At 39.8% G+C, this 27,986-nt stretch overlaps 1 protein-coding gene across 17 annotated transcripts in view; it reads left to right on the forward strand.

The window, feature by feature from the left end:
* CTBP2 (C-terminal binding protein 2) overlaps positions 1-27,986 on the forward strand; it is a 231,161-nt gene that overhangs the window by 138,473 nt on the left and 64,702 nt on the right. For 15 of the 17 annotated variants that reach the window (XR_012160053.1, XR_012160052.1, XR_012160054.1 and 12 more), the window contains one exon: positions 12,897-14,672. The exons of the other annotated variants lie outside the window; for them this stretch is intronic. Coding sequence is in view for 12 of the 15 variants with exons in the window: in XM_073354099.1 (XP_073210200.1) it covers positions 12,897-14,672 (1,776 nt within the window). In the remaining 3 variants the exon portion in view is untranslated. The remainder of the gene's footprint in view (positions 1-12,896; positions 14,673-27,986) is intronic. 17 annotated transcript variants of the gene reach the window in all.

The raw sequence follows: 27,986 nt of genomic DNA on the forward strand, positions 1-27,986 counted from the left end.
TTTTTGAAGCTTTTTGTTGTCTGTAATCGAGTGACCAAAGAGATTGAAGTGTTCTCCAACTGGTTTTTGAATGTTATAATTCTTGACATCTGATTTGTGTCCATTTATTCTTTTACGTAGAGACTGTCCAGTTTGGCTAATGTATATGGCAGAGGGGCACTGCTGGCACATGATGGCATATATCACATTGGTAGATGTGCAGGTGAACGAGCCTCTGATAGCGTGGCTGATGTGATTAGGCCCTATGATGGTGTCCCCTGAATAGATATGTGGACACAGTTGGCAACGGGCTTTGTTGCAAGGATAGGTTCCTGGGTTAATGATTCTGTTGTGTGGTGCATGGTTGCTGGTGAGTATTTGCTTCAGATTGGGGGGCTGTCTGTAAGCAAGGGCTGGCCTGTCTCCCAAGATCTGTGAGAGTGATGGGTCGTCCTTCTGGATAGGTTGTAGATCCTTGATGATGCGTTGGAGAGGTTTTAGTTGGGGGCTGAAGGTGTTGGCTAGTGGCGTTCTGTTATTTTCTTTGTTGGGCCTGTCCTGAAGTAGGTAACTTCTGGGTACTCTTCTGGCTCTGTCAATGTGTTTCTTCACTTCAGCAGGTGGGTATTGTAGTTGTAAGAATGCTTGCTAGAGAACTTATAGGTGTTTGTCTCTGTCTGAGGGGTTGGAGCAAAGGTGGTTGTATCGTAGAGGTTGGCTGAAGACAATGGATCATGTGGTGTGATCTGGATGGAAGCAGGAGGCATATAGGTAAGTATAGCAGTCAGTAAGTTTCCGGTATAGGGTGGTGTTTATGTGACCATCGCTTATTAGCACCGTAGTCTCCAGGAAGTGGATCTCTTGTGTGGCCTGGTCCAGGCTGAGGTTGATGGTGGGTTGGAAATTGTTGAAATCATGGTGGAATTCCTCAAGGGCTTCTTTTCCGTGGGTCCAGATGATGAAGATGTCATCAATGTAGCGCAAGTAGAGTAGGGGTGTTAGGGGACGAGAGCTGAGGAAGCTTTGTTCTAAGTCAGCCATAAAAATGTTGGCATAGTGTGGGGCCATGCGAGTACCCATAACAGTTCCGCTGATTTGAAGGTATACATTGTCCTCAAATGTGAAATAATTATGGGTGAGGACAAAGTCACAAAGTTCAGCCATCAGATTCTGGTAGTGCTGTGAAATATCTGTGTGGTGAAAAGGCATCATGGACATTAGTTAGTGTATGTAGGGTCTAATGAAGTTTGTGGGTCTTCAGATACAACAAAAAAAGTTGACATAAATCCTATGCAGGGAGTTTACATGGATGAACAAAGTTCAGGCAACCACAGTGGGTTCATAAATGTAGGTCAAGCTAAGTCCTCTCACCATGTTGATTCAGACTTTCCCCATAGGTATAAATGAACATTTCTTGGCTTGTGAATAAGCTATTGTGCATGTTCCAGATGAGACAGATGTGCAGTCATTTTTACAGCATTAAGGAATGTGGTGGTGTTGGTTTTTGTTCAAGCCTATATGTGTATTTTATGCACATTTGATCACTTGTGTTACATCACCAAAACTGTGGCATGGGGGAAAACTCCATGACAGGATTTAGAATGAGAGTTACACATGAAACAAGCTGTACAAATTAAAAAAAAAAACAGCTTGTTGGTGTTCTTTGGTAAAGTGTAAGACAAATTAACTGAGCCCTAACCGTATAGATAGGAATACTGGTACAATTTGCATGAATTCCATGTGAAGCTTTTTTTGTATTGGATATCCAACTCAGCCTACTATTTAAAGTAGAACATCTTTTCCCACGGTGTTTTGTTAGCTGTCCATAACTCAAAATAAAGATCTCTGTCTTCTGTCTTTACTTTTTAACCCACACCTGTTGTAGCTTTATACTTGTCTAATCTGCAGTTTAGCCTTGTTGTTATTTGTGAACTACTTCTACACCATAGGCTTAATTTTCAGCCTTGATAGTTTTTCCATTTATTCAATTTATACATTAATAAAAACATAGCAACTGTGATATTTTCCCCCCTTTGTACTTCAGAATATGCAACCTGTAGTATAGTCAGCAACCTGTTCTATCAACTATCAATAAGTGAACTCATCTGAGATGTACAGTGTTAATTTTTCAGCTTCCTGACAGCCATAGGCATATGTGCTTGAAAATGATCTGTTCTCAATGACCAATTTGAACAATATATATCCTTATTCATCACTAACGCCTTGAATGTGATCACCCTGAATTTTGGAGAAGTTTGAATCTGGATCCAGAGTTTCAGGCTTGAGCCCATCTCTACAAAATGTACCTATTACAAGCTATTTTGAAAGAAGTTGGATCTCTGGTCTCACTAGAATAAAGTTGCAGGGAAACACATTATATAGCTTTCTTTTACAAGTATACTTTTCAGTACCCATGAACACAGGTAATGTATGTAATTGCTACAACAGTAGTTTCTAGCACTGAGTATGAACTCTTGTTACATTACGCTTGAGTGGGGTTGCTTGTTAGTTTCCCACTGACACTTCAGTATAGACTGTTAGGTTAACAATATTAATGTAATGAATTTATTTAAAGTCTCCAATATATCCTGTTCTTAGTTTAAAAAGAAAACTATCTGCAGCTAACATGCCAAAACCTGCCTGATGTATGTGTACACAAGGCCAAAATTTTCATTGTTGTAGCTGTTGACTTCAGTAGAGTTATGCTATGGATGAATTTGGTCCCCTGTGTTAAAGTTAACTCCAAGAAGTTTAAAGAAGTATCCCATATAGTATGAAAACATTGGTTTCATTCAGTGGATGGCAGTTTTCTCACTAGAAGCAGCTTCTGACAAGGCCAGTGTCCATTCCAGCAGTGCAGATGGAGATGTCTTTCCAGTATCTTAAAAAAAAAAAAAAAGAGGAGTCCTTGTGGCACCTTAGAGACTAACAAATTTATTTGGGCATAATCTTTCGTGAGCTAAAACCCACTTCATCAGATGCTTGGAGTGAAAAATATCGTAAGCAGTGTATCTATATTACAGCACATGTGCTGTAATGTAAAATATACTGTAAAATATATATATTGCTTACTGTATTTTTCACTCCATTCATCTGATGAAGTGGGTTTTAGCCCATGAAAGCTTATGCCCAAATAAATGTGTTAGTCTCTAAGGTGCCACAAGGACTCCTCGTTATTTTTGCTGTTGCAGACTAACACGGCTACCCCCTCTGAAACCTGTTTCCAGTATCTTAGTAATTCCTCCTTGGCAACTACATTTCTTGAAACACTTTTATTAATTGACCAGATATCGTGGGGGTTTTTTTTCCCCAGTGGTCTCTCCCAAAGATTTATAGTCTTTAAAACAGGACTCCAAAGTGTCCTTTTTATGCGCAGCAGTACACTTTCACTTCTCCAGCAGGAGGTGCTGCTGACAGCTCTGGGAAGCCATTCTCACTAGTCTCTGCTGGGAAGGAGGAGAGCAGAGAAGTGATAAGATGAAACTAAACGTGGACATTCCATCACCAAATGCACCTTTAGCCACAAGTGCAATGATTGCTATGAGATGTAGTTTAAGGAGCCTCTTTTGTTGAAAGGGATTCATTCCTCTGAGAAGAACAAATAGTCAGTAGATTTATTTTTCTCATGCATGGGGTGGCAGAGACTCAGTGTAACTTCCTCTCTCTTAACTCTCTCTTCTGCCCTCAGTTTTCTTCCTGTTGCTCTCCACAGGGCCTGATCCTGCCCATGTATTAAGCTGTCACGCCTTCATCCTCTTTCATGACCCTGAGTGACATGTGTCCTGTTGTTTTATTTTGAGAATCTGGTCACGTTACACTCCTGTTGCTCCCTTTGGAAGTCCAAGAAGCATGTATCTGTTTTCCAGGAGGCAAAAGGATATTGTAATATGGATATCTTTCTTAATCTCAGACTCGATGCTCTAACAGTACCTTCTGACGTTAAAATCTATTAATCTAAAACACGGGTTCTCAAACTGTGGGTCGGGACTCCAAAGTGGGTTGCAACACCATTTTAATGGGGTCGCCAAAGCTGGTGTTACACTTGCTGCGGCCCAGGGCTGAAACCGAAGCTCGAGCCCCCCCACCTAGGCCAGAAGTCTTGGGGCAGCTTTGCCCACTCTTCCCCCTGGCAGCGGGGCTTGGGCTTCAGCCCTCCCTCCTGGGGTGGTGTAGTAATTTTTGTTGTCAGAAGGGGGTCACGGTGCAATGAAGTTTGAGACCCACTGATCTAAAACATCTATTAATAAATAATTTATATTTGAAAGAATATTTGTCCAAATATTCTTTTACTTTGTAAAGTGTTCCAAAACTTGGGAAGTGTGTCCTGTGGTTCTTGAGTATCACCATAAAAAAAGAGTCTCCTGAGATTCCACCTTTTAATCTTGTCAGGAATCCAGTAATACTTCCATCATCATCATTATTATTTATTTATTATTTATATGGAGGCCCAGGCATGCCTGGCAGAGGTCAGAATTCTAAAACATATTCATTTAATATTCTAGTTTGTGGGACAGATATAATTCCAGGCCTTTTCGTTACAGATGATATTTAAATCTTACTCCCAAATTCTTTTAATATCATGATGAATTTTGACCTCAAGGTCTAATACCCAATTTTGGATGCTTGATGTGATTTCTAAAGGATTTTTAAAAAAACATTCCCTAGATTAGATCTTTGTGAGTATTTGAGGGACATGCTCAATGAACCATGCATGCCAGTTTTTAGATCACTATTCAGCATCCAGACTGATTGATTTTTTTTTTGTAGTTCCTGAAAGTATATGCGTTTTTGATGTAGGAGTAAAAAAAAAAAAAAAAGTTAACCCTTTGCTGGTGCAAGAATTGCACAATATTTTTCCTGTTAATTGTGTTATAAGTGATATTCTAAATATTTGAATGCAAAAGTTTTGCCTGGTTGAAGTCTGGTTGTAAATCTCATTCCAAGATTTCAAGATGGTGTTTGCAGCGAGGTTTTTAGTTTTTATGTCTCTGAGTGCATTCTAGATTCTCACGTTCCTGTTAATCGGAATTCCATCTTTATCCACAAGAGTAAATCCTCATTCTTTGCTAGATCTTACAAGCCCATGCTAGATCGAAACCTGCGTCATAGATAATGGGTCTCTGCTGCACTTGGTGATTTTTAATTCCCCATTTTCTAAATTTGGCATAAAACTTGGAGGCTTTAATCCTAGAACTTGTTATTCAAAGGCAGCTTTAGATGGATTTTTCCAGTTCCGTGAAGTACTGCATTGAGCATCTTCCTAGGAAGTTACGGTAGCCCGCTACTGGAGTAATTCTTGTGTATATGCATGAATGAAGTGCAGGCAAAGTGAGGCTCTCTTCCAAAGAGACTATATATACTGGTTTTTCTGGTGGGACTCCCAGTCACCAGGGGGCTTTATTCCCCTGGTGGATTGCTGCTTCTTGCAAAGTCTGTGGCCTGTTTAAATCTCTTCCCTAGCTGATGATCGTGTTTGTTCCATATTTTACATCTTAGGAAAAGCCATCCTGCATTTTAGGATATCTAGAGTAGTCCTGTATTCTAGGAATCTTCCAAATATTCCCAACAGAGATATTCAGAACCAGTTTCTATAGGCCCCTCTTGAATAGTGAGAACGCTACTCTATCTTTGCACTACAGCAGTTCAGTACATACATACTGCTGTTATGGCTTTTGGCAGAGATATTTACCCTGAAAGCCAGGTTGAGTGACCAGGAGCCATAGGTTCCCATTTGTAATACAAAGCTTTGGAAGTTTCTATGATCCGCATATATTTACTACAGAATTGAGCTGCGTAAGTTAATGCTTTTCATGGTACTCAACCCTATAAAATAATAGAAGGTTGAAATAGGTGCAGTGAGTGTGTCTAGAAACACCCATTAGAGAGATTGTCATTTCTTTATTCAGCATCTCTAGTGTCCTGTGTACTGAAAAATCATAGATATGCAGCCTGCCATAGAGTGCTTATTGGCTAATTGAAGATATAATCACACCAAACAAAAATAAAGGAAGGAAGTTGAGTGGCAAGAAGTCAGGTTAGGGTTGCCAATCCCCCAGGATTGCCCTGGAGTTTCCAGGAATCAAAGATTAATCTTTAATTAAAGATTTTGTCATGTGATGAAACCTCCAGGAATACATCCAACCAAAATTGGCAACCCTATCAAGGATTACAATAATAAGGTTGTGAGTTACTTAAATTTGTTAGCTGTATGTCTTTGTGGGTTCCACGGTATAAAAAAAGTAAATAGCATGATTTTTTTTTAAAAGTGATCTGCAGATAGAGTCTGCTATAATGGGATGAGACAAATAATGTGCAGAGAGCCCTTCCAAACACTTTGCAACCACAGATGCAGGTAATGCAGATGCACACCATTGCAGGTGGATCTGATATGCTTTAGAAATCCACTGCTATCTTTGAGTATTGCCACAAAGATATCTGGGTTTTTCTGGCTATTAGCAAATTATTGTTGCTCAGAGTGGCATTAGTCACTTAGAACCAGTTTTCTGCAGTAACTGCCTTTGTTTTTTGGCATGTGTGGGTTCTTTGGCTTTGCTTCGGTTTCTCCTACGTATGTTCAGACCACACATTCCTTTTTCTTTTTTTGGAATATGCTTTTCATGTGCATGGGGCCATTTTTGTATAGTAAATTGGAATGGCAGCATAACTAAGTTGGAGGTTTTAGCTTGTCTGTAGCATTTAGAAGCAGGTTTTTTTTAAAGAGAGTTCTTACAGTTTTCAGTGCACAAGCCATGGGAATATGTGATCTAGTGTTTTCAATAAATTTATATCCCATTTTCAGGGAGGTTGAGTTGCAAATATACATACGCTTTTGTTTTTGGCTTTTAAAGTGGCCAGAATCTAGAGTTACATGGGACTGCGACTGCTTAGTGTTCAGCTAATCTTAAAAGAGTTTTTGTTGTAATGGACCAACTTGGTATTTGGGTTTTCTTTGGAGTGTTTTGTTGAAGTTTTTAAGCATCCATGCTTTTGGTTTGGAAATTCGTAAAAGCACGTGGCACAACTCCAAGAGTTGAATGCTTTCAGATGCTGTTCGTATTCCTTTGATTTTTGAAAATGATTCCTGTGCAATCCTGCAAATTTTCTCTTTGTACTTATCTAATTTAGAGAGAAGCTGCTATAAAGCCTATCTATGCTGTGTGCTTATTGCCACTGGGTGAGAGCTTTTTGCAAAGCCAAATTTCAGCAAATACAATGACTTCCTAGGGTTTATCACGCCCACCCCCCTAGATTTTTATTTAAACTAAGTTCTTTATGTGGCATTTACAGCGCATGTCATTCCTTTCCCCCTTCTTTAACCACTATATCCCAGAAAAGGTTTAACTCCACCTCAGCAATGCCTCTTGAGGAGATGCAAGCCAAAGAGAGGAAGTAATAAAGAGCTACCTAAGCTTCAGCAGTCATCATGCACAATGATGCATTTTCAGTAGAAGGGCAGACATTCAGAGAGCTATAAGATTACTCTTACTCTGCACCTTTTTGGTGCATTTTATTTAGGGAACTTAAAGCATGTTAAGAACACTAATGAATTAGTATCTTCACAACATCACAGTGAAGTAGGTACGTATTATGATACCCACTTTATAAATGGGCAATCTGAGATCAGAGAAGTTAAGGAACTTAACCAAGGTGTCACAGTGAGTCAGTGGCAGAGCCAGGAATAGAACCCAGGAGTCCTGATGGGTAATCCCTGCCCTAAGCACTAAGCACATTCCTTCTGAAGGGGCTTTCCACTTACACTGATAGCATGGGTGGCGGGTATAATAGGCCAAGGGAAGCTCTGCCTCCCCCAGCGCTGCCAGTCACCCCCCCCCCACCCACGGGGTTTGGCGGTAAAGTTTTTGTTTTATTATGCCCCATGCAGGTTCTGGGGTGGCTGAGGAGGCACATACTGACGCTTTCCCCCTGCGCGGGTTGGGTCCAGGTAGGGGATGTGGAGTGGCTTCAGCCAACCCGGGGCTCCTTGAGGCTCCTCCAGCCAAGGTGGGAGGGGGGGCACTCCAGCCGAGGCAGGGAGTGCTCAGGGCTTCAGCCAGCCTGGGACTCCTGTTGCGGGGGGAGGGGGGAAGGACTTGTGGCTCCAGCCATTGTGGGGGAGAGGGTCTCGGGGCTCTGGACATGGGGAGAGCACAGGCGGAAGGGGCGGAGCCAGGGGCTAACCTCCCCAAAAGGGGACTCCACCCACTCCCATGATTGATAGGAATTCTACATGCACATTGAGGCGAGAGTAGCCTCTCTAGCATTTGCAGATTTAATAGTCTGTTTTCTAAAGTAAGTAAGATCATATAATCCATGCTTTCTTCTCTCCCAGATACAAAACTGAATTTTCTAGCACTGTGTAGAGCTAGACATTTACCAGTATCAGACCCCATTGACTTACACAAATTTGATCTTCACCCCTTCAGTTTTAGATGACGAGATTTTAGATGACAGAGTCACCCATCACATTTTTTAAAAAAACAAGTCTATTTTTGCAGTTGCTGTATCATAGCAGAGCATATGCCGATTACGTCACTGTTGACTTGAAGTCCATTGTATTAAACTCTAATTGTGCATTTTTTCACAGGTTCACAAAGGCAAAAGCATTTCATATCCTGGTAATTATTTTGCTTTTGTTCCGTGTTGCAATATTCCCAATATATCTGTAAAATTCAAAGATAAGGTACAATAACATGGACTGCATGTAAAATACATTCCTCAGTCACACCCTTGGATTAGGAATGTCAATATTTGTGAATTGTTCCTTTCCCAGGTACTCTTGTTATATCAGATTAGTTATGTTGGATCAGTAGGTTGCTCCATAAAGTCCTCTGTTGGTGACTGATGCAGGGATCTTATTTTATAAACAGCTACAGAAATACTGGTATTTGCATAGGAGCTGTTTTTAAGACTGCAAAAAGAAAAACAAAAGAGCTCTCTGCCCCTGTCTGTGTTTCATTTAAAATATTTCTTACTCATTTTCTGGTGCAGTGGGAATTTAACTTTTTTGGTTCCCCCCATCATATTTCATGCTGGCTGTCATGGTCACGTCTGTGCTCTCATTTGTGTTCATTGAGCAAATAGTCTGTGTCCACCTTAACAGAGAGGTTAGAGGGAGGGCAGAGCAGACATGGCCGGGCTAAGCAGTGGGTTTTCAGGGAGATGATAGTTTAGACTGAAACTAGACTGGAATTCCTGCCCAGCAGCTGTTAAAGTCAATATATTAGAAATACACTCTCCAGTGAGGACACAAGAATTTCTTTAACTTAGTGTTGTGGAAAAGTGTCTGACATTTCACTAAAGCCCCGATCCTGTACACACACACGTGCTTAACTTTAAGCACTTGTGGAGATCCATTGAAGTCAATGGGACTGTTCCAGGGGTGATAGGATTGTAGAAATTTTGGTGGTGCCCAGAACCCACCCCTGCGCAAACTCCGCCCCCCCAGACTCCGCCCCCCACCTGCCCAAGGCTCTGGGAGGGAGTTTGGGTGGGGGAGGAGGTCTGGAGTGCAGGCCCTAGGCTGGGGCAGGAGATTGGCTCTGAGAGGGAGTTTGGGGATGGGAGGGGGTGCAGGAGTGAGGGCTGTGGGGTGTGGCTGCAGATGAGGGGTTTGGGGTATGGGAGGGGCTCAGGGCAAGAGTAGGAATGTAGGGGGTGAGGGCTCTGTCTGGGGCTGGGAATGAGGGGTTTGGGATGTGGGAGGGGCACAGGGTGAGAGTAGGAGTGTGGAGGTGAGGGCTCTGTCTGGGGCTAGAGGGTTTGGGGGGTTAGAGAGGCTCAGGGCTGGGGCAGAGGGTTGGAGTGCAGGGGAATGAGGGCTCTGGGGCTGGAGATGAGGGGTTTGTGGTGTTGGAGGGGCTCAGGGCTAGGGTAGAGGGTTGAGGGTGTGGTGGGGGGGTGAAAGCTCTGGCTGGGGGTGTGGGCTCTGGGGTAGGGCAAGGCTGGGGATGAGTTTGGGGTGCAGGCAGCCTGCTCTGGGACAGGGGCCAGAGAGGAGGACTCCTCTTAGCCCTTTCCCTGCTGGCAGCAGTGAGCCGGGGGACACTCAGGGGAGGCGCGGGGGGGGGGGGTGGCAGGTGGAGTTGAGGGGGACACCCAGCCCCAAATATTGGTGGAGCTGGGCCCCTGGGCTCTGAATATTGCTGGTGCTAAGGCACCACGTGGAGCTATATCTCACCACCTCTGGACTGTTCATGTGTTTAAATTCAACCATATGCGGAAGTGTTGCCAGGATCAGAGCCTAAAATGTTAGTTTGCTGGCTCCTATAAAGCAGGAGCACAGACATTGTTACTGAGCACTCCACCACGTTTTTTACTTTCACAGCATTTCTTTATCTAAAGAGAGGAATAGATGCAGTTGCTGGATGAGCATTTTTAGAGTCTAGACTGATGCTGTTAGCAAGCAATGATCTTTCAGGAATGGGGAAATATGGTCTTCTTGCTAGGACATGGGACAGGGAGTCATGAGAGCTAGGTTTTCTTCTGGGGTTCTCCTTCAGTTTGTGTGTGAACTTGAGCAAGTCTCTAAACATTTGCAAGTATCTAATATTTTGGGTGCCCAACTTGAGACCCTAGAGCCTGGCGGACATTTTAAGAGGTTCCGAGCAGCCCGAGGTCCCCATTGATTTCAACTGCCATTGTCTTTCTCAGCACCTCTGAAAATGAGGCACCTAAAATTAATGAATACTAGAAAATGTGGGCCTTAATGTCTCTGTGACTTAGTTTTCTCAGCTGTGTGTTGAGGATAATACCACCAATCTTGGTGTTGTGACTAAATTCATTAATGATTTCCTTTTAAATCACTGGCTGAAAGATACTCTTGAACTGTAGAATATCAATACTATTTTATTGTATAAAATTATATAATTTTCACTAGTTCTCTTCTTCTGCTTCAGAACTTTGGTAACAGAAAAACTAACAGTATTAAAAATAACCAAACAACTTGGATTTTAATGTATCTAGTTTGGAATATATTTTACCCTTTTAAGAAAAAGGTTGTAATTAAATATTTTTGTAGGCCAAGATGTTCTCCGTTATTCATCAGCTACAAACTTGTGTTTCCATTTTGACTCACACAGGAAGAAATTTTCCAGTGTGCCTTAATTCTGTTAGTTAATTCAATATGATGTTAATCAGATATTGTCCAAAAATGAATAAATAATCTTGTGGGGGCAGTTTTTTTGTATGTCTATAAAATATCCAGAATATTTTTAAAGACTTGAATTCTTTGTGGGGGAGGCTGTTTGAAGAGGATTTTGTACTATTTACTGCAGTAAAGAAATGTAGGGATTACTAAGAGATCCTGTCAGTATCTGGGTCAGAAATATAGCCCAGAGGTATTAGTATGATAAGCAAGTATAAGCATTAGACTGTATTAGTGACTTAGCTATCATAATAGTACAATACTTCATCATGTGATGGCTAGTGCACCAAACATTTATTGTGGATTAGCCATAAAAATGCACAAGCTGTTCCCCCCCATCCCCCTAAAAAGGTGACTATTACTCCTTTTAGTAATTCAGACCTGAAATTTGCATATTTGTGGTGCAGACATTTTTACTGTAGCAGAGAAAGAAACAGATTCATTTCCATTTCCATTTTTTTAAACAGAAGTATTGCAGTGTACATGATGGTTGGTAAACAAAATATAATATTTGCTCTACTCTTGCAAAAACAACGACTGTTTCAGCATTTGCAGCATGTGACAGTTGATCTACTTTTTTAGAGAATTATTCTAATATCTCTCCCAAAAATGGTAACCTTGTATGGAAAATTTTAGTATGTTTCTAAATAACAATTTTCTTTGGTGTGATTCCATCTAAATCCCTTTGCCTACTTTCAGCTTAAAAAGCCTAAACCATATGACTATTGAAATGCTGCAAGATACAAAAATTGAGTTTTGTCTGATGTCTGAGTGTTTTTCCATCTCATAAACATATTTAAAGGAAACTGGGAGATAATAGACAAAAGTCTACTACTCTCTTTTTTTGCTTTGTAATACCAGGTTTAAGATCCTTTGATCCTCCCTTCCTTTACTGTGACCTCTTCTAGGGTCTTCAAATTATAAATTCCAGATTACACCTCCGCAGTTTTCTTTCCTGGGATGATGAAAGGATTTGAGTATTGTGATGATAATGTAAAGAATCCTTTTGGAGCTAATTTGAAACTGCAACAAAAAAACGAAATTTCCAAAGCAAATTACAATATTTGTAAAGTGTTCTACTGATGCCTAACAAATTTCTAGCCAGTGTCTTATATTCTTGAGTATCTTGCATCGGCCTGTTTTTAGGCTTGTCTGCCTTCTTCCATTTCATTTGTCTTTAGCTGTGTGCAGGGGATTAGCATTTCATCAGGATGGATTAAGATTGAGTTGACATTGAAGCTTTATTTATTTATTTATTTATTTTTATACATATACATGTATGTATATGAAAGTATATATAAATAAATGTAAAAATAATTTTCAGAAGAGAAATTATATTGAGGTTGCTGGATCCGCTGGCGCAGAAGGTTTCATTGGGCTAAAGTGATGTCACATGGAACAAAGGCTTTAGAGGTTTTATTTAGCTCATAATCCTCACACACTGCTAGACCAGTTGTCCATGTGAGCAAACTGTCCCAAACAGGAAGGGATAAACCATCTGGATTAGATGCAGCAACCCTTGTCTGTGACTGAACTATACAGAAAAGACCTTTCATTCTTCGGTTTTGGAGTGAGACTGAGTTACAGTGGGTGTTGTGTGTTTTGTCTACTAAAGTTTCGAAGAATTAATAATTCAGGCAATACTTTGAAATATAAAACCACCACTTGGTTGTTTCTGAAGTCCCAGAAGAGCTCAGATACAGCTCGATCTGTTTTTGATGTGTGTAATAGAAGATTTAAAAAGAGAGGTTCCTTCTCTTCTTTATCTCAACAGAAGTCAATTGTTTCATTCCAATGCCGATTCCAAGTAAGCATACAAATATCGGCCGTTCTCAGAGCTGGGATGCTGCAGGATGGTATGAAGGCAACTGGGAGAATGAAAATGCATTTGAATATCAGAGACCTACAGGGAGAAGAAATTCGCTGACTTACGGTGGAGAAGGAGGTTGGTATGAGCAGCCAAACCATAGACCGCATGATATCATCTTGCAAGGAGGCGCTGAATTGAAGCAAGAGCCGTACCCATATCAGGATCCAGTTTTTAACCAGGGTCCCTTACGGAAGGGTTCTGTTCCTGACTTCACTTACTACGACAGACAGGCTGCAACGTCTGGACGAAGTTCCTTGCCATCTCAGGATTATTACAGTGACCCATCTTTAGCCACTAGATCACCTAAAGATCCACACTACTATAGAGACCGCATGATTAATAGATCATTACCGAATTATGGGATTCCCGGTAGCAGATTGGCTTGGGATCAGGTACAAGGACGGTCACCTGCCCCACACGAAGCCAGCCGTATGTATAGGGATCCCATGAGTAAAATGATCCAAGAGGGGCAGAGAATGCGAAACCGAGATCCTTCTCCTGCAAGGTATGGTGTTGAACCGCCCACCCCTAGATATGGAACAGAACCACCATCTTTTCCCAACAGGCAGGTCTATAGTGATACAGCAGAGAGACCTATAGAGTCTGCAGCTGCTAGACAAACTACTCCAACGTGCTTGGTGGTTGATCCGAATTCTGCTACTGTTGTTGATGGGAGCATAGGTCCATCTGCCGTTGCTGTAAATCGTGGTTATGGACCCATCAGGGAAAATGTCAGTGCAAAGATTCCTTATGATAGTTATGAAACTGCCATGACTCCTTCCCATTCTCAGGTGCCCACAGCTTTCGCAGGACAAGAAATTAAAAGAAACTTTGATCCGGAGTTCCTAGCACTTCTGCGTTCAGAAGGCGTGTCTGAAAGTACATTCAATGCTTTGCTGCAGCAAGGCTTTGATTCTCCAAGCCTGCTCGCGATGATGGAAGAGAATGATATAAAATCTGTAGCTCCAAATCTTGGACAGGCAAGGGTGCTTTCCCGCATTGCCCATAACTACAAAACAGAGATGCAGCTACAAAGGCATGATGGGAAGAACAGCATACTCCGTCCCAGGACCAGATCTAACAGCTTTAGTCATCGAAGTGAACTGCTGCAGAATGCATATGGCATGCACCCTGCCTCTGGTCCCGGTGTAGATGGCACAACTTTGCAGCAAGCACCTCCTCCTTCTCTACAGCCAGTATCACCAAGAGTAGGAGAAATAAATCGTCGCCCATCCAGTGCCCCGACACAGCACCTTCTGGAAACTGCAACTTATTCTGCATCTGGAGCAGCTCATCAAGGTGCTCATTTTCTAGCTAATTCTGGCTACAACGCTCCTTTACCATGCAACATGCACACTCGTCCAGTGTCTGCCTATTCCACTCCAACTGGATTACCAGGGACTACAGCACAGACTAACCCACATGCAAATCCCAAAACAGCATATCCAACCACTTACACAGTGCCCATGGAGCTGCTGAAGAGGGACCGAAATACATCAATGTCCCCAGTGCATAGCCCACACAGCAGTCCTCAACTTCTCCGAAAGCAAGGATCCCAAATGGATTCCACCCTGGTGCTTGCTGGCCCAAGTTTTCACATGCAACATTCTCCTTATCAGAAACTCACCAGACGCACTGGACCACCAGTTATTGTCTCAACCATGGCATCACCTGAACCAAGTAATTTTCTAAAAATGTATTCATTAGTAGTGTGCTCTAGGAGAGTTATGTCTGTGTTTGTTTATCATAAGATAAATTTGAGTCTAATAAATCCAGTTAGACTTAGGGCTAAAATATTAGATACATCCCTATGCACAAAAAAGTGGGGCAAATAGGTTTATCCCGGGGCCACAAGTTATTCAGAGTTTCTAGTGCTGCCTTTCACAGTGCGATTAAATTCAGAGTATTTTATTTGATTAGCTAACTTTAGATAAAGTGACTGGTATATCAGATAATTGTTCTACTATGAATCTTGCTGTTCCTGTTGTTTGTACGGAACAGAAGATTAGATACTGAATTTTCTGAGCAATTAGGTTACAGGGTTAGTTGTAGATTTACTTCTTACAGTTGTTATCGGGCACAAATATGTTTCTCAGAGGAAATGGTTAGCATTGCTTTGACAAAATTTATCAAATAGCTAATGGTGTTAATTCTAGAATTGACTTACCTTTGGCAGTTACCATAGTCTTTTTTAAATTAATTTACTGTTTTATCAGGCACCTAAAATAAAACTCTTGATTTCCTATTAGGAGTACTTATAAGTGTGGCTTTGTAACTATTAAGGAACTAGGTCTACGCTTAATGTTAAAGTCAATGATTAACCACTAGAGTGATAAAAAGGAGTGGTTGCCCTTTTTTTCCTCCTCTTTTTTGTCTTCAGAAATGTTCAAATCCCTTCCTGGTTTAGGGCTAAATGGTTCAAACCGACATAATACTTCAGTTTTAAGTTGACTCTTGCTAGTCAAAGACCAACAAAAATTACCATAGGAAATGCATTTTGCAGTAAGAGGAAATTTAGACGATCCCATTAATTTGTTACTTTGACTTTTCTGATAAATGTTAAAAGCCCTTTAAAATGCTTTTTGTACACAGTGATAGTGACTGTATGGGAGGGAATTATTTCTCTGCACAGCTGAACCACCATACAAACAAATCATGAACAATGTACTGTACAAGCGCACACACAAAATGCCTTAATAAAAGTATACCATTTATAGGCATAGAAACTGTGCCAAGCCAGTGATGACATTCCATGGGAATCTAAATAAAGAACTATTTTGCAAGTGGAAATGATAAAAGTTGTCAAAATTCAGACCTCCCGCCCCCTTTGCTGCAGTCACAGATTTAGAAAGTAGATTCCTCCTGGTTTGTGACTATTTTATTTAATTTGTGTAATTTATAAATATATATCATATTTAAATATTCATCAACATTATGTGTATTGACATGATTCAGGCACAAAGGAAGGGCATCCAGGCAGGCTTTTTGAATAAACAGTTTCCAAAAGCCTGAAAAATGAAACTGACATAATACTGAGAACACAAATGTTAATTTAATTGCAGTGTATCTGATCCAGCTGATTACTTTGCTAACATTGGATTGAAAGTACATATTAATACTGTTGCAAGGGACTGAAGGGGTGTATACATTTTGAATGACTTTTTTCCCATAGGATAAATTTAACATTCCTTCCATTATTCCTCATATTTAAATTGTGAATTATGTTCTTTAAAAATCTATACTATTCTTTTCCTTTAAAAAAAAATCCATGTATGACAAGAAGAAACTAACAATGTTTCTGAGATCCTGAGCCCTCTTCTTCACAAGTCAAACATTCTTTCTCTACAACCAGCTCATTTGCATGAGGATGACATTTGTTGCTCCAGTAATTTCATCAGATAATGGCCAGCTTGCAAAGCGGATCTGAAAACATATTCCTTAATTATGTGTTGCTAAGCAACGAGAGGGTTTGGTCATAATCACAGAAAGATTATCTTCTCATTGAAGTGGCTGAAAGGTTTAGCTGAAGGAGGACCTGTAAAATTGTCTTCACTTATTTTGCATTTTATTTTTTTTTAAAATAGGACAAGAAAGGGCTTTTCCCCCCTTAAAATGTAATTTTAAACTAGAAGTCAAGGTAAGATGCGTGGTGTGACAGTTTCAAGATGTCTTAACTGTGCTGAGGAATTAGTCTTTGAAAAACACCATTTCTATGCAGCATTTGGTGTTTACTGCAATCAGAGTTGAAGGTGAACTTCCAAAATAGTCCTATGAGCATATTTCCCAGCATTTTCATGGATGAGGAAGAGCCTGGATACCTCTTTTATAATTTTTGTATTAAATTTCTGTAGCTTTATGTAATTGATTTATGAATACCTTGTCTTTTTGTAGTTGGAACAGTTCAAAACAAGTGAGTCCAGCTGCCCTGCCCAAATGAGTATTTCCAGTGATGAGGACTGGGAGCAAAAGTGAGGAACCAAAGGCCCATCTCAAATATGCAATTGGAGAATCATTCAAACTCCTGGTTATATGTACGGGTCTAGAAGGAAGTAATCAAAGAAGATGTCATGTATTGTCCAGACCTGCTGAGGCTGGAATGAAGGATAAGGCTCCCATATAGTGGTGTAGGAAGCTGTCATAGTGGATAGTGGGACTCCTTCAATACCAGAGAGGATGGAGGTTTCATGAGAAGGAAGAAATTTGATTTTCCAAAAGGTCATAAGAGACAATCTAGGGCACAGAATGCCTTAAATTAGAGGCCTTCCTGGAATGTGGAAAGCCAGACAGGGTGACTGTAGCTGTCTTGGACAAATAGTTCTCTGTAGCGTTAGAGATTCGTCTTTGCTAACCAATATTCTCTTTAACAGCTTGGAGCCCAGCTCTGCTTATATTCTGCCTAACACGTATTTGTGATTTTTCTCTTTATTTTCTACTCTGACAAATAAACTGTGCTTTTATTAACAATTGCATAAATTGTGAGTTAGTCGTTAAGTTGGGGGTAATCCAGAGAGAGGGAAACAGAATTCTGACCTTATGGGAGGCAGAGTCAAAAGTGGGGTAATGGGCATCAGCATCTGGATAAAGACAGGTTAAGAGAATTGCAGTTCTGTTCGTTAAATTATGCCATGATGACACTGGCATAGAGCATTATGGGCAGAGACAGATCTTACCAGTGATTGTCCTGATTTCATACATACTGAATATTGTAAGGCTGTCAAGCGATTAAAAAATTAATCGTGCTATTAAACAATAATAGAATACCATTTTTAAAAATATTTTTGAATGTTTTCTACATTTTCAAATATATTGATTTCAATTACAACACAGAATACAAAGTGTATAGTACTCACTTTATGTTTATTTTTGATCACAAATATTTGCACTGTAAAAAACAAAATAAATTGTATTTTTCAATTCACCTAATACAAGTACTGTTTCTTGTTTACAGTGTCACCTGAAAGAGAGAACAGGTGTTTGCATGGCACTCTTATAGCCGGCGTCACAAGATATTTACATGCCAGATGCACTATAGATTCAAATGTCCTTGGATGCTTCAGCCACCATTCCAGCTGACATGCATCCATGCTGATGACTGGTTCTGCTCGATAACAATCCAAAGCAGTGCGGACCGATGCATGTTCATTTTCATCATCTGAGTCAGATGCCACCAGCAGAAGGTTGATTTTCTTTTTTGGTGGTTTGGGTTCTGTAGTTTCTGCATCAGAGTATTGCTCTTTTAAGACTTCTGAAAGCATGCTCCACACCTCATCCCTCTCAGATTTTGGAAGGCACTTCAGATTCTTAAACCTTGGGTCGAGTGCTGTAGCTAGCTTTAGAAATTTCACAGTGGTATCTTCTTTGCATTTTGTCAGATTTTCAGTGAAAGTGTTCTTAAAACGAACAACATGTGCCGGGTCATCATCTGAGACTGCTATAACATGAAATATATGGTAGAATGTGGGTACAACAGAGCAGAAGACATACAATTCTCCCCCAAAGAGTTCAGTCACAAATTCAATTAACACATTATTTTTTTAATGAGCATCATCAGCACGGAAGCATGTCTTCTGGAACGATGGCTGAAGCATGAAGAGGCATATGAATCTTTAGCACATCTGGCACGTAAATATCTTGTAACACTAGCTACAACAGTGCCATGCGAAAGTCTGTTCTCATTTTCAGGTGACATTGTAATTAAGAAGTGGGCAGCAGTATCTCCCATAAATGTAAACAAACTTGTTTGTCTTAGCGATTGGCTGAACAAGAAGTAGGACTGAGTGGACTTGTAGGCTCTAAAGTTTTACACTGTTTTGTTTTTGAGTGTTATGTAACCAAAAAACTACATTTGTACGTTGAACTTTCATGATAAAGAGATTGCACTATAGCACTTGTATGAGGGGAATTGAAAAATACTATTTCTTTTGTTTATCATTTTTGCAGTGCAAATATTTGTAATAAAAAATAATATAAAGTTAGTACTGTACACTTTGTATTCTGTGTTGTAATTGAAATTGATATATTTGAAAATGTGGAAAATATTAAAAAAATTTAATACACTTCAATTGGTATTCTGTTTAACAGTATGATTAAAACTGATTAATCGGAATACATTTTTTAATTGCAATTAATTTTTTTGAGTTAATCGTGTGAGTTAACTGCAATTAATCGACAGCCCTAGTATATTGTAAAATGTTTAAAAGTTGATTTGTTCTTTACCCTATATAGTACAATATAGCTGACTAGTTTAGAAATAGTGTCCAGGTTTTGTTCAGTAAAATTTCTGTATGGACATTTAGCACGTAATCACAATGTGCATATGCAAGGCAGCTGGATTAACAGTACACACTGTAAGAGCTCCAAAGGAAGCCGCTGTGTACCAAATAAATCGTGTTTAATTTGCACATTGACCTGACAGACCATAACAAGTCCTTTGGTGCCATTATGAACTATAGTTTTAATCCAGGTGACGTACATACTCGCTATCTCCAAGTGCTGAAAAATTAGTAATGAAGATTTTACTGACCAAACAGAAGGGGTATGTAGACAAAACAATTGAATACAAATTGGGACTCCCCCCTCTCCCCCACATGCTGAAATGTGAAAATGCAGTCCACATTGTGAACAAATAGCTTGCAAAATTTTGATTTATAAAAGCTTTACAACTGTAGATGCACAAAAAACTGTCTAGGACCATTGAATTGTTTATTTTACCTTACAATTTAAAATTGGACAAGCAAATGTAAAAATAAACTAATAAAAAAAACCACCACAGATAGTGCCTCAGTAATCCTTGGAAGGATGAAGGGAGTAGTAGGCATGGGTGTTTATCTTTGGATATTTGCTATTTTCTGACAGTCACAGCATTATCTGAAAAAAGTTAATCTGCAATATGACATGGATAGATGGCTGAAATGATGGTAGTTTATACAACGGAATTTGAAAAGAATTTAAAAGGCAAACGTGGGGCCCAATCCAATGTTATTTATACTGCCCAAACTCTCCTTAGCCCCAATCAGGCCAACACTTATGCATATGTATAACTTTACTTGTGTGAGTCATCCCATTGGTATCAATGGGACTACTCCCATAAGAAGGGTTATTCCCGTGGTAAGTGACCGCAGAACCAGCACCACAGTATTTAGTGAGAGTTTTGGGTGTGCGAGGAATGCAGTCTGGGGCCTGTAAAGTGTGTTATGGAAAGTTACCATGATAACGTTATTGACTGCTTTGGTCAATATACGGTGTTGCTTCATTGATTAAATAGAATGCCCCTTCAAAACATTTTTTTAAAAGGGTGAAATACACTTTATACAGTGGTTTTATTAAAAGCAATAGAAAGGGCCAAATTCATCTCTGCTGCAACTCCGTTGACATTAGTGCAGTTACAATAGAGATGAATTTGAGCCTGTTAGAGGAAAATGTATTGTCAGACGCATAAGTGTTGTCAGCCTCAATTTACACCTCTCTTTTACCCCACATATAGGGTTATATGTTAGGACTTCCACATCCAGTACATTCTCCAACTCTATTAGCTGAAATGTTTTAAAAATATTTTTCATGTAGTAGTTTCCATAGTTACAGAATAAGCAAGCCTGTTTCCTTATATATGTTCAAGGTTTCTGATCATTACTGTATTAAACATTTTTTAAATGCATCTTCTCCGCTTCACATAGCATGAAACTACAGACCAGCTTAATGAAAATGCTGTACTGCTGAACTGAGTTATTATTTTTAAATAGAGAGTCAAAGTCGGTATCGAGTTGTATTGTTAAAAAGTAGAAAGCCACAGTCATTAAGCCGTTGATTTGCAATAAATGTTGCAGCAGCCATAGGACATATATTATTAAGCAATATACATAACAGTTGGCAGATTAGCTTTAGTCTTTGTCACCTTAAAAACACACTGACATTAACACCATTCCTTTGGCTTTCTGTAAAAAAGGCTAATTTACAATCTCTTCTGTCTGCTGTGTGCTAGTGTTTCTTGGGAAGAAATGTGATCTGCTCAGTTTTTCTCTCCTGCATTCTGTCTCCTAAGTAGTGTTTGTTTTAACTCTTTTGTACAGTAAGGGCAATATTGCTAAAACACATCCTGCAGTGTTGGGTGCAGAGTGGAATGTACAGGAGTCCTCCAAAGCTGATTTGGCCAGAGAGTCAATGGAGGAGGCAGAGCAGTGCACGGTCCCCTGTGTGCTGGCTCAGCTTTGTTTATGGGGGTGTGAGGGATCATGGCTTCAGGCTTACCCACCCCTCCCTGCCCTCTTTGGGGAGTCCAATATGCTTGCCAGTACTAGACTTTTCTGGGACTTGCATTCTGTGGTTGAAGTTACTTGGTTCGGTGCAGATGGAGTGGATTAACCAGGCGTGCTGGAACAATTTTTATAGTGGGGGTGCTGAGAGCCATTGAACCAAATGGTAAACCCTGTATATAATGGAAACCACTTCAAGCCAGGGGTTGCTCCAGCACCCCTACTTCCAGAACCTATGGGATTAATAGTTCATACCTTCCACACCAGTTGCATAGGTTGTTGGAGCCAGTGCTCTGATTAAACATCTATCATGTGGCATGCCGACCCTAGCTTGTGTCTGACCAACACAGGGGCTCTTTTTAGGGCACATAGGCACCCTGTGAGGTCACTCTGTTCTAATTCCTCAGTCTCATCCATGCAGGTATGAAATAGTGTGGAGAGCCTTGTGTACCAGAGTAAATTTCATCCTCTGAATGTAAGGACTGGGAATATTGACCTAGCTCCTGAGGCTGTAGGCTAGAGTGGAATGCCGTTATCACATGCCATGGGATTGATGTTTAAGCAGATCATAGGCTCCAGCACTCCATGTATCTGGTGCAGCGTGTGGGGAATGGCTCACTGGCTCTTCTGTGTTGTTGCATTCCACTCCATCTACAGCACCAAGTAACTGGATCTCAACCATAGAATGTGGGGTAGAGAAAGGAGGGAGGAAGGCTCCCTCCCACCAATTGCACATCCATGCAGGGTCAGCAAAATCCTGACCTTAATTATTTGGTGGAGAGGAGGAAGAGAATGAGAATAAAAGTTAACACAGTGCTCCCAAAATTCTTGGAGTAGCTCCCAAATGCATGATTGTGCTACAGAGCAATGTTGACTAGGTCAGCTAATAAAGAGGGAAGCAGCAGACAATATTTGTAGGAGGGAAATCAGTAGAACTGAGCAACTATAGAGGACATAGAAACTTAGTGAACTTTTAATATAAATACAAAGGTCAGGACAATACGTTGCTTTCTCTTTTTAAAAAAATGAGGTGAAAATGAGGAGGAGGATTATCATAAAACCATAAATAAATGTTATCAACTTAGCCATGTGGAGGGAAACTAGAGGAGGTGATCTCAGCAGTATTTGTTTGGATCGGTGTTTGTAGAGATGCTCAATTGTAGTCCATATCAAGTCAGCAGATCAGCTGATAAGTGAATTTGCCTTGTGGGTTCCATCCAACTCAGACCAACTTTGCAAGTAAATAAATTGAAGATGGGGCAGACTTGATAAATAACAATTTATTGGTAAACTCTAATCAAAAAGAAGTCCCAGTGGGATACAGTGAAGGTGGAGGAAGTATGTGCCCCAAAATTGAGGCACCCAAAACCACTAACAACTTTTGAAAATCATGGGACATCTATATACGTACACTCCATATGTATAGCTGATATTTGCGTGACAAGCTGCAGAACTGGGATAATGTGCTGAGCATTGTGATAAACTGTAGAATTACGTAATAAATAAAATATCATGCACCTTTCTGACCTTTCCTTCTTCCCGCTAATCCATCTCTCCTGAGATTTATTCTAACATTGCAAATTGCTGAGAAGCTTTAGACAGCCACCTACTTGCTACTTTCCTGTATGTATAGATTGTCAGCCCTTTCTTTAGTGGTCCAGACTCTTACTGAAATCCTTGACTGTTCTGATCTGCAGGGATGGTTTCCTCAAAGAAAACAAGGGCTAGAAGTGTCATCAACAGTCATTTGTCTTATTTTCTTCCTGTGCTAGGGATACTTTGATTATTGTACAGGCTTAAATTAACATTAGAAAAAGTCCATTAGTTCATGCAAGTGTATGCATTTCATCTTCTGTGCGAAAAGAATCTTGATTAACATGTGTTAGGAAAGTAATTGTATAAAGGGGCATATATGTGTAAACAGCAGATAGTGTCACAATATCTAGATATCCTATTGGAACACTTGAATAACTGGGAAAGTTTAGACAAAGTATTAGTTATCCCACCTGATCAAGAATAGTGACTCATACAAATGGTCATCTTTCTCACTCCCTGAAAACTTCTCATTTTCTATTTAATGGATCAGAATGGGGAGGATGGAGTCTTATTTTATGGGCTGAAACCTTTGGTTTAAGGCTCTTGAACTTACATTTTATTTTTGTATTTTTGATAGTGGGTTTGATCCTACTTCTACTGCAGTCAGTAGTAGAAGGATTGAATCCAGAATCATTAGCAGTGTTACTGCATGTTTATACTGTTAATCAGTATTTATCAACATATAACACCACCTCTTTCTTGTGTGTTATACTGGTGCACCAAGTGAAGATGTTCTTTGTGTTCATCCCCAAAATATGCATCACTGAGCAGTGATTCACTGTGGTCAGAGGGCAACCATATGTGTACTCATCACGCTGTCATTTGATTGGTAGAGCATAAATTGATGGAATAACAAACACATATCCTCTAGTCTCAGCTGCTCTGTGCCCATACTGCTATTTCAAACAACCTTGTGAGATTGGTCAACAAAGTGATACCTCTAATTTTTATAGAAGCACCACTATGTGCCATGGGCAAACAGTTTGGAACCAGGTAGACTCTGAGCGAAATCCTGCCTCTATTGAAATCAGTGGGAGTTTTGCCATTGACTTCGGTGGGGCTAGGATTCCACTCTGACTTTTGCAAAAGTTATCAACTCCATATTGAATTTCTGATAATTTGATCTACAAAATCAATGGTTTCGTTATGCAAGAAAAGCTGTAAATTTAAATCATTAAATGTTCATGCATTATTAAAAAAATAGGTTATATTTATCAAATAGATGAGTAGGTTTTCTGTTTTCCCATTTTTAATGAGTAGAAGAAGTGTTTGCTATTTACTTGCTTTTAAATTGCACCAAACACTTCTAGAAATAGTTCCCAAATTTCTAAGTGTATTTCATGAAGCAATAGGTTTTTTCCTGCATGTTTATGAATTAGACTATTATCACTAGAACTACTTATTAACATTTCTAAAGTAATTTCTAAACATTTCTAAAGCTTAAAGAAGAATGCCACTTATTAATGGAAAGTTGTGTAATTTAGAATTTCTGAAACAAATATATAATGAATAATGGGGAACTTACACATGAAATGAATAACAGAAACAGTATTCACATTTAAATATTGCTTGTTAACTCAGTTAAAGGAGCTTATTCGCAAACTCTGTTTATGCTCCTTAGGGATCTGAATCTGAATCCTGTTATGCCCTAAGCGACATCTGACAGCATAGGAAGGATTCAGATTGGCCTGACAGACAGACAGATCGGGCCATTGGATCAGATTCTGTGGGAGTAAATGAGAGGAAAGTGGTGAAGTTGCCATAAATGGCAGTGTGGAACAAAACCCTGGTTTTGATTTTTTGTTTTAAACTCTCACAGAACCTCATGGTGTTTTGGTACTGATGTCCTAATCTGTGCTCTTCATGGGGTGGGGAATAGGACTTGGGGCAGGTGTAATCAGAATCGTTCAGTAAATAAATCCATTTTTTGTGCCTCTGAAGCAAATCAAAGCAAATCCATTTCTAATGCTATTGACATACTAGGCCCTGATTGTGCAAAGACTTTAGTACATGCATAACTTTACTCCCCACAAGTAGTCCTATTGACTTCAGTGGGACTACACACATGAATAAAGTTACATGCTTGCTCTTACTAGGAATTTGGAGTACACTATAAAGGGATACTGTTCCTTTAATTCACATTTGGAAGAAAATGTCTTACTCTTGATACCACTGTTCAGTTGAATGTTGTAAATTATTAAATCTCAAAGCGTTTTCAAAGATCTAATTAATTTTTCTATATTTATGCTGGTTGTTTACTTTTCAGTCAGCTTGGACATTGAAAATAGACTGGTCAGATTGATTTTTGTTTGTATTGCCAGCTGTTTGTCTTGTGCTAGCATTATGCTGTTGTGTTTGGGTATCCTTATATACGTAGATAAAGATATAAAAGTGTGTGTGTGTGTTTCTTTTTACATTTAAAACAAAACCATGGCAACATTTCTATTCCCATTAGCTCCATTCCCCCAACCCTTATTTGTTTATTGTACCCAGTTTCAAACGCAAAGGTGTTACTTTAACTTCTGCTTCTATTTAGGATCTGAGGAGCAGCCTTCACTAGAACTTGTTCTAAATTAAAACTTTACCAGCTCCTTGAAGTGTTCTGTATTCCTTACAAGTTGTTTTTTGTTAAGAAAAGATTCATAAATATAAAACTGCTGTAAAGTCTTTAGGGGACTGTGTATAAAAATAATTCTGATAAACTGTTGTCTTTGATTTTAATCATTATAAACTATTGAGTTTTACACACACTCTTTCTTTGTTTCAGTTAAGTCATAGTTGTACAAGGAATAGAAATTGTGATTTTAATATTAATTAATTTAAACACAGCATAGAAGTAACATATGTGGATACATAGAACAATATGAAAAATGGTTCAGTAGTGTAAAATCCCAAACTATAAACACAGCTATTTATGAGAGGGAAAGTAACTGTCAGGGTTATGAACATATACACAGTTAAAAATAAAATGTATCTTTATAAAGGTTTTACAGTTACAAGTAGAGAAGTGTATAATATAAACATAGGACAGATACATAAGACAGCATATCCTGTTACTGTGAGTTTGTGCAGAATAAATAAGGAATTCTGAATCTCTTTTGCTAGTAGGGAATAAGAAATTCAATATAGGTATTGACTCGCTTGATTCTGAAATGGGATCTTTTGGATCTCAGTAGATGTTTCCTTTTAGTATATTGCTTTAGTTAAAAAGCCTTCTCCTAGGACAGTGGTTCTCAAACTTGTGCACTGGTGACCCCTTTTACATAGCAAGCTGCTGAGTGCAACCCCCTGTTATATATATAAAAAAGTGTTTTTAACACTATTTATAAATGCTGGAGGCAAAGCAGGGTTTAAGGTGGAGGCTGACAGCTCGCAACCCCCCATGTAATAACCTCACGACCCCCGAGGGGTCCCAACCCCCAGTTTGAGAACCCCTGTCCTAGGAGATGGAGGAGAGAAGCAATATTTTGTGGTGCTTGTCCCAGGCAATCATCAAGATAGAGAATTGGCATAGCCCAAGCAGAAGGTGGAAAGGGGAAGGGGGACACTGAGTTGTTAGGTTTCTTTTGGCAATGTTAGGGAGTGGGAGCAATGATGTTCTAGGAGAGCTTCTGTGTCCTGTGATGAGAAGAGAAAATCAGACAGAGCTCTGAACACTACTGTTTGGATAGATATTCAAGAGTCTTGGGAAGGTACCACTCCTTCGTGTGATGTGTCTTTTTGCTTGGTTAGTTGGTTGCCAGGTCAAGGCAGTGAAAAGAGGTGGGATCAGAAAAGTGGAAGGCCACATTTTTACAGCAGAAAGAAAGCAAGAAAGTCAGCAGCAAGATAAATGGCAAATCGAGCTCCCAGAAGAGATGGGGAAGTAACACTAGCATGACCGGGGCTCTGTGTTGGTATGGTTGTTCCCGAGCACAGATTCATGAGGCTCAACTCAGCTACCAGTATGAGAATCATAGAAGTGTAGGACTGGAAGGGACCTCAGCAGGTCATCTAGTCCAGTCCCTTGCACTCAAGGCAGGACTACATAATAACTAGACCATTCCTGACAGGTGTTGGTCTAATCTTAAAAACCTCCAGTGGTGGAGATTCTGCAACCTCCCTAGGCTATTTGTTCCAGTGCTTAACTACCCCAACCAGAAGTTTTTCCTAATGTCCAGCCTACACCCCCGTTGCTGCAATTTAAACCTATTGCTTCTTGTTTTATCCTCAGAAGTTAAGGAGAACAATTTTTCACCCTCTTCCTTGTGACAATCTTTTATATACTTGAAAACTGTTATCATGTTCCCTCTCAGTTTTCTCTTCTCCACAAAACCAATTTTTCCATCTTTCGTCATAGGTCATGTTTTCTAGACCTTTAATCATTTTTGTTGCTCTCCTCTGGATTTACTCCAATTTGTCCACATCTTTCTTGAAATGTGGCACCCAGAACTGGACACAATACTCCAGTTGAGGCCCTATAAGTGTGGAGTAGATTGGAAGAATTACTTCTTGTGTCTTTCTTACAACACTCCTGGCAATACATCCTAGAACTATGTTTGTTTTTCTTGGAACAGTGATTCATGGTTAGCTTGTGATCCACTATAACTCTCAGATCCCCTTCCGCAGTACTCCTTCCTCGGCAGTCGTTTCCCATTTCATATGTGTGCAGTTGGTTGTTCCTACTGAAGTGGAGTACTTCTCATGTTCCTTATTGAATTTCATCCTATTTTCTTCAGACTATTTCTCCAGTTTGTCCAAATCATTTTGAATTTGAATCCTATCCTCCAACACACTTGCAACCCCTCCCAGCTGGGTATTATCCACAAACTTTATAAGTTTCAGAGTAACAGCCGTGTTAGTCTGTATCCGCAAAAAGAAAAGGAGTACTTGTGGCACCTTAGAGACTAACCAATTTATGCATCCGATGAAGTGAGCTGTAGCTCACAAAAGCTTATGCTCAAATAAATTGGTTAGTCTCTAAACTTTATAAGTGTACTCTCTGTGGCAATATGTAAATAATTTATTAAGATATTAAATTGAACCGAACCCAGGACTGATCCCTGCAGGACCCCAGTTGATATGCTCTTCCAGCTTGACTATGAACCACTGATAAGTGCTCTCTGGGAATGGTTTTTCAACCAGTTATGCATCCACCTTATAGTAGCTC

The sequence above is a fragment of the Lepidochelys kempii genome, chromosome 7, assembly GCF_965140265.1.
Source record: "Lepidochelys kempii isolate rLepKem1 chromosome 7, rLepKem1.hap2, whole genome shotgun sequence".
Classification (NCBI taxonomy): Eukaryota; Metazoa; Chordata; order Testudines; family Cheloniidae; genus Lepidochelys; species Lepidochelys kempii.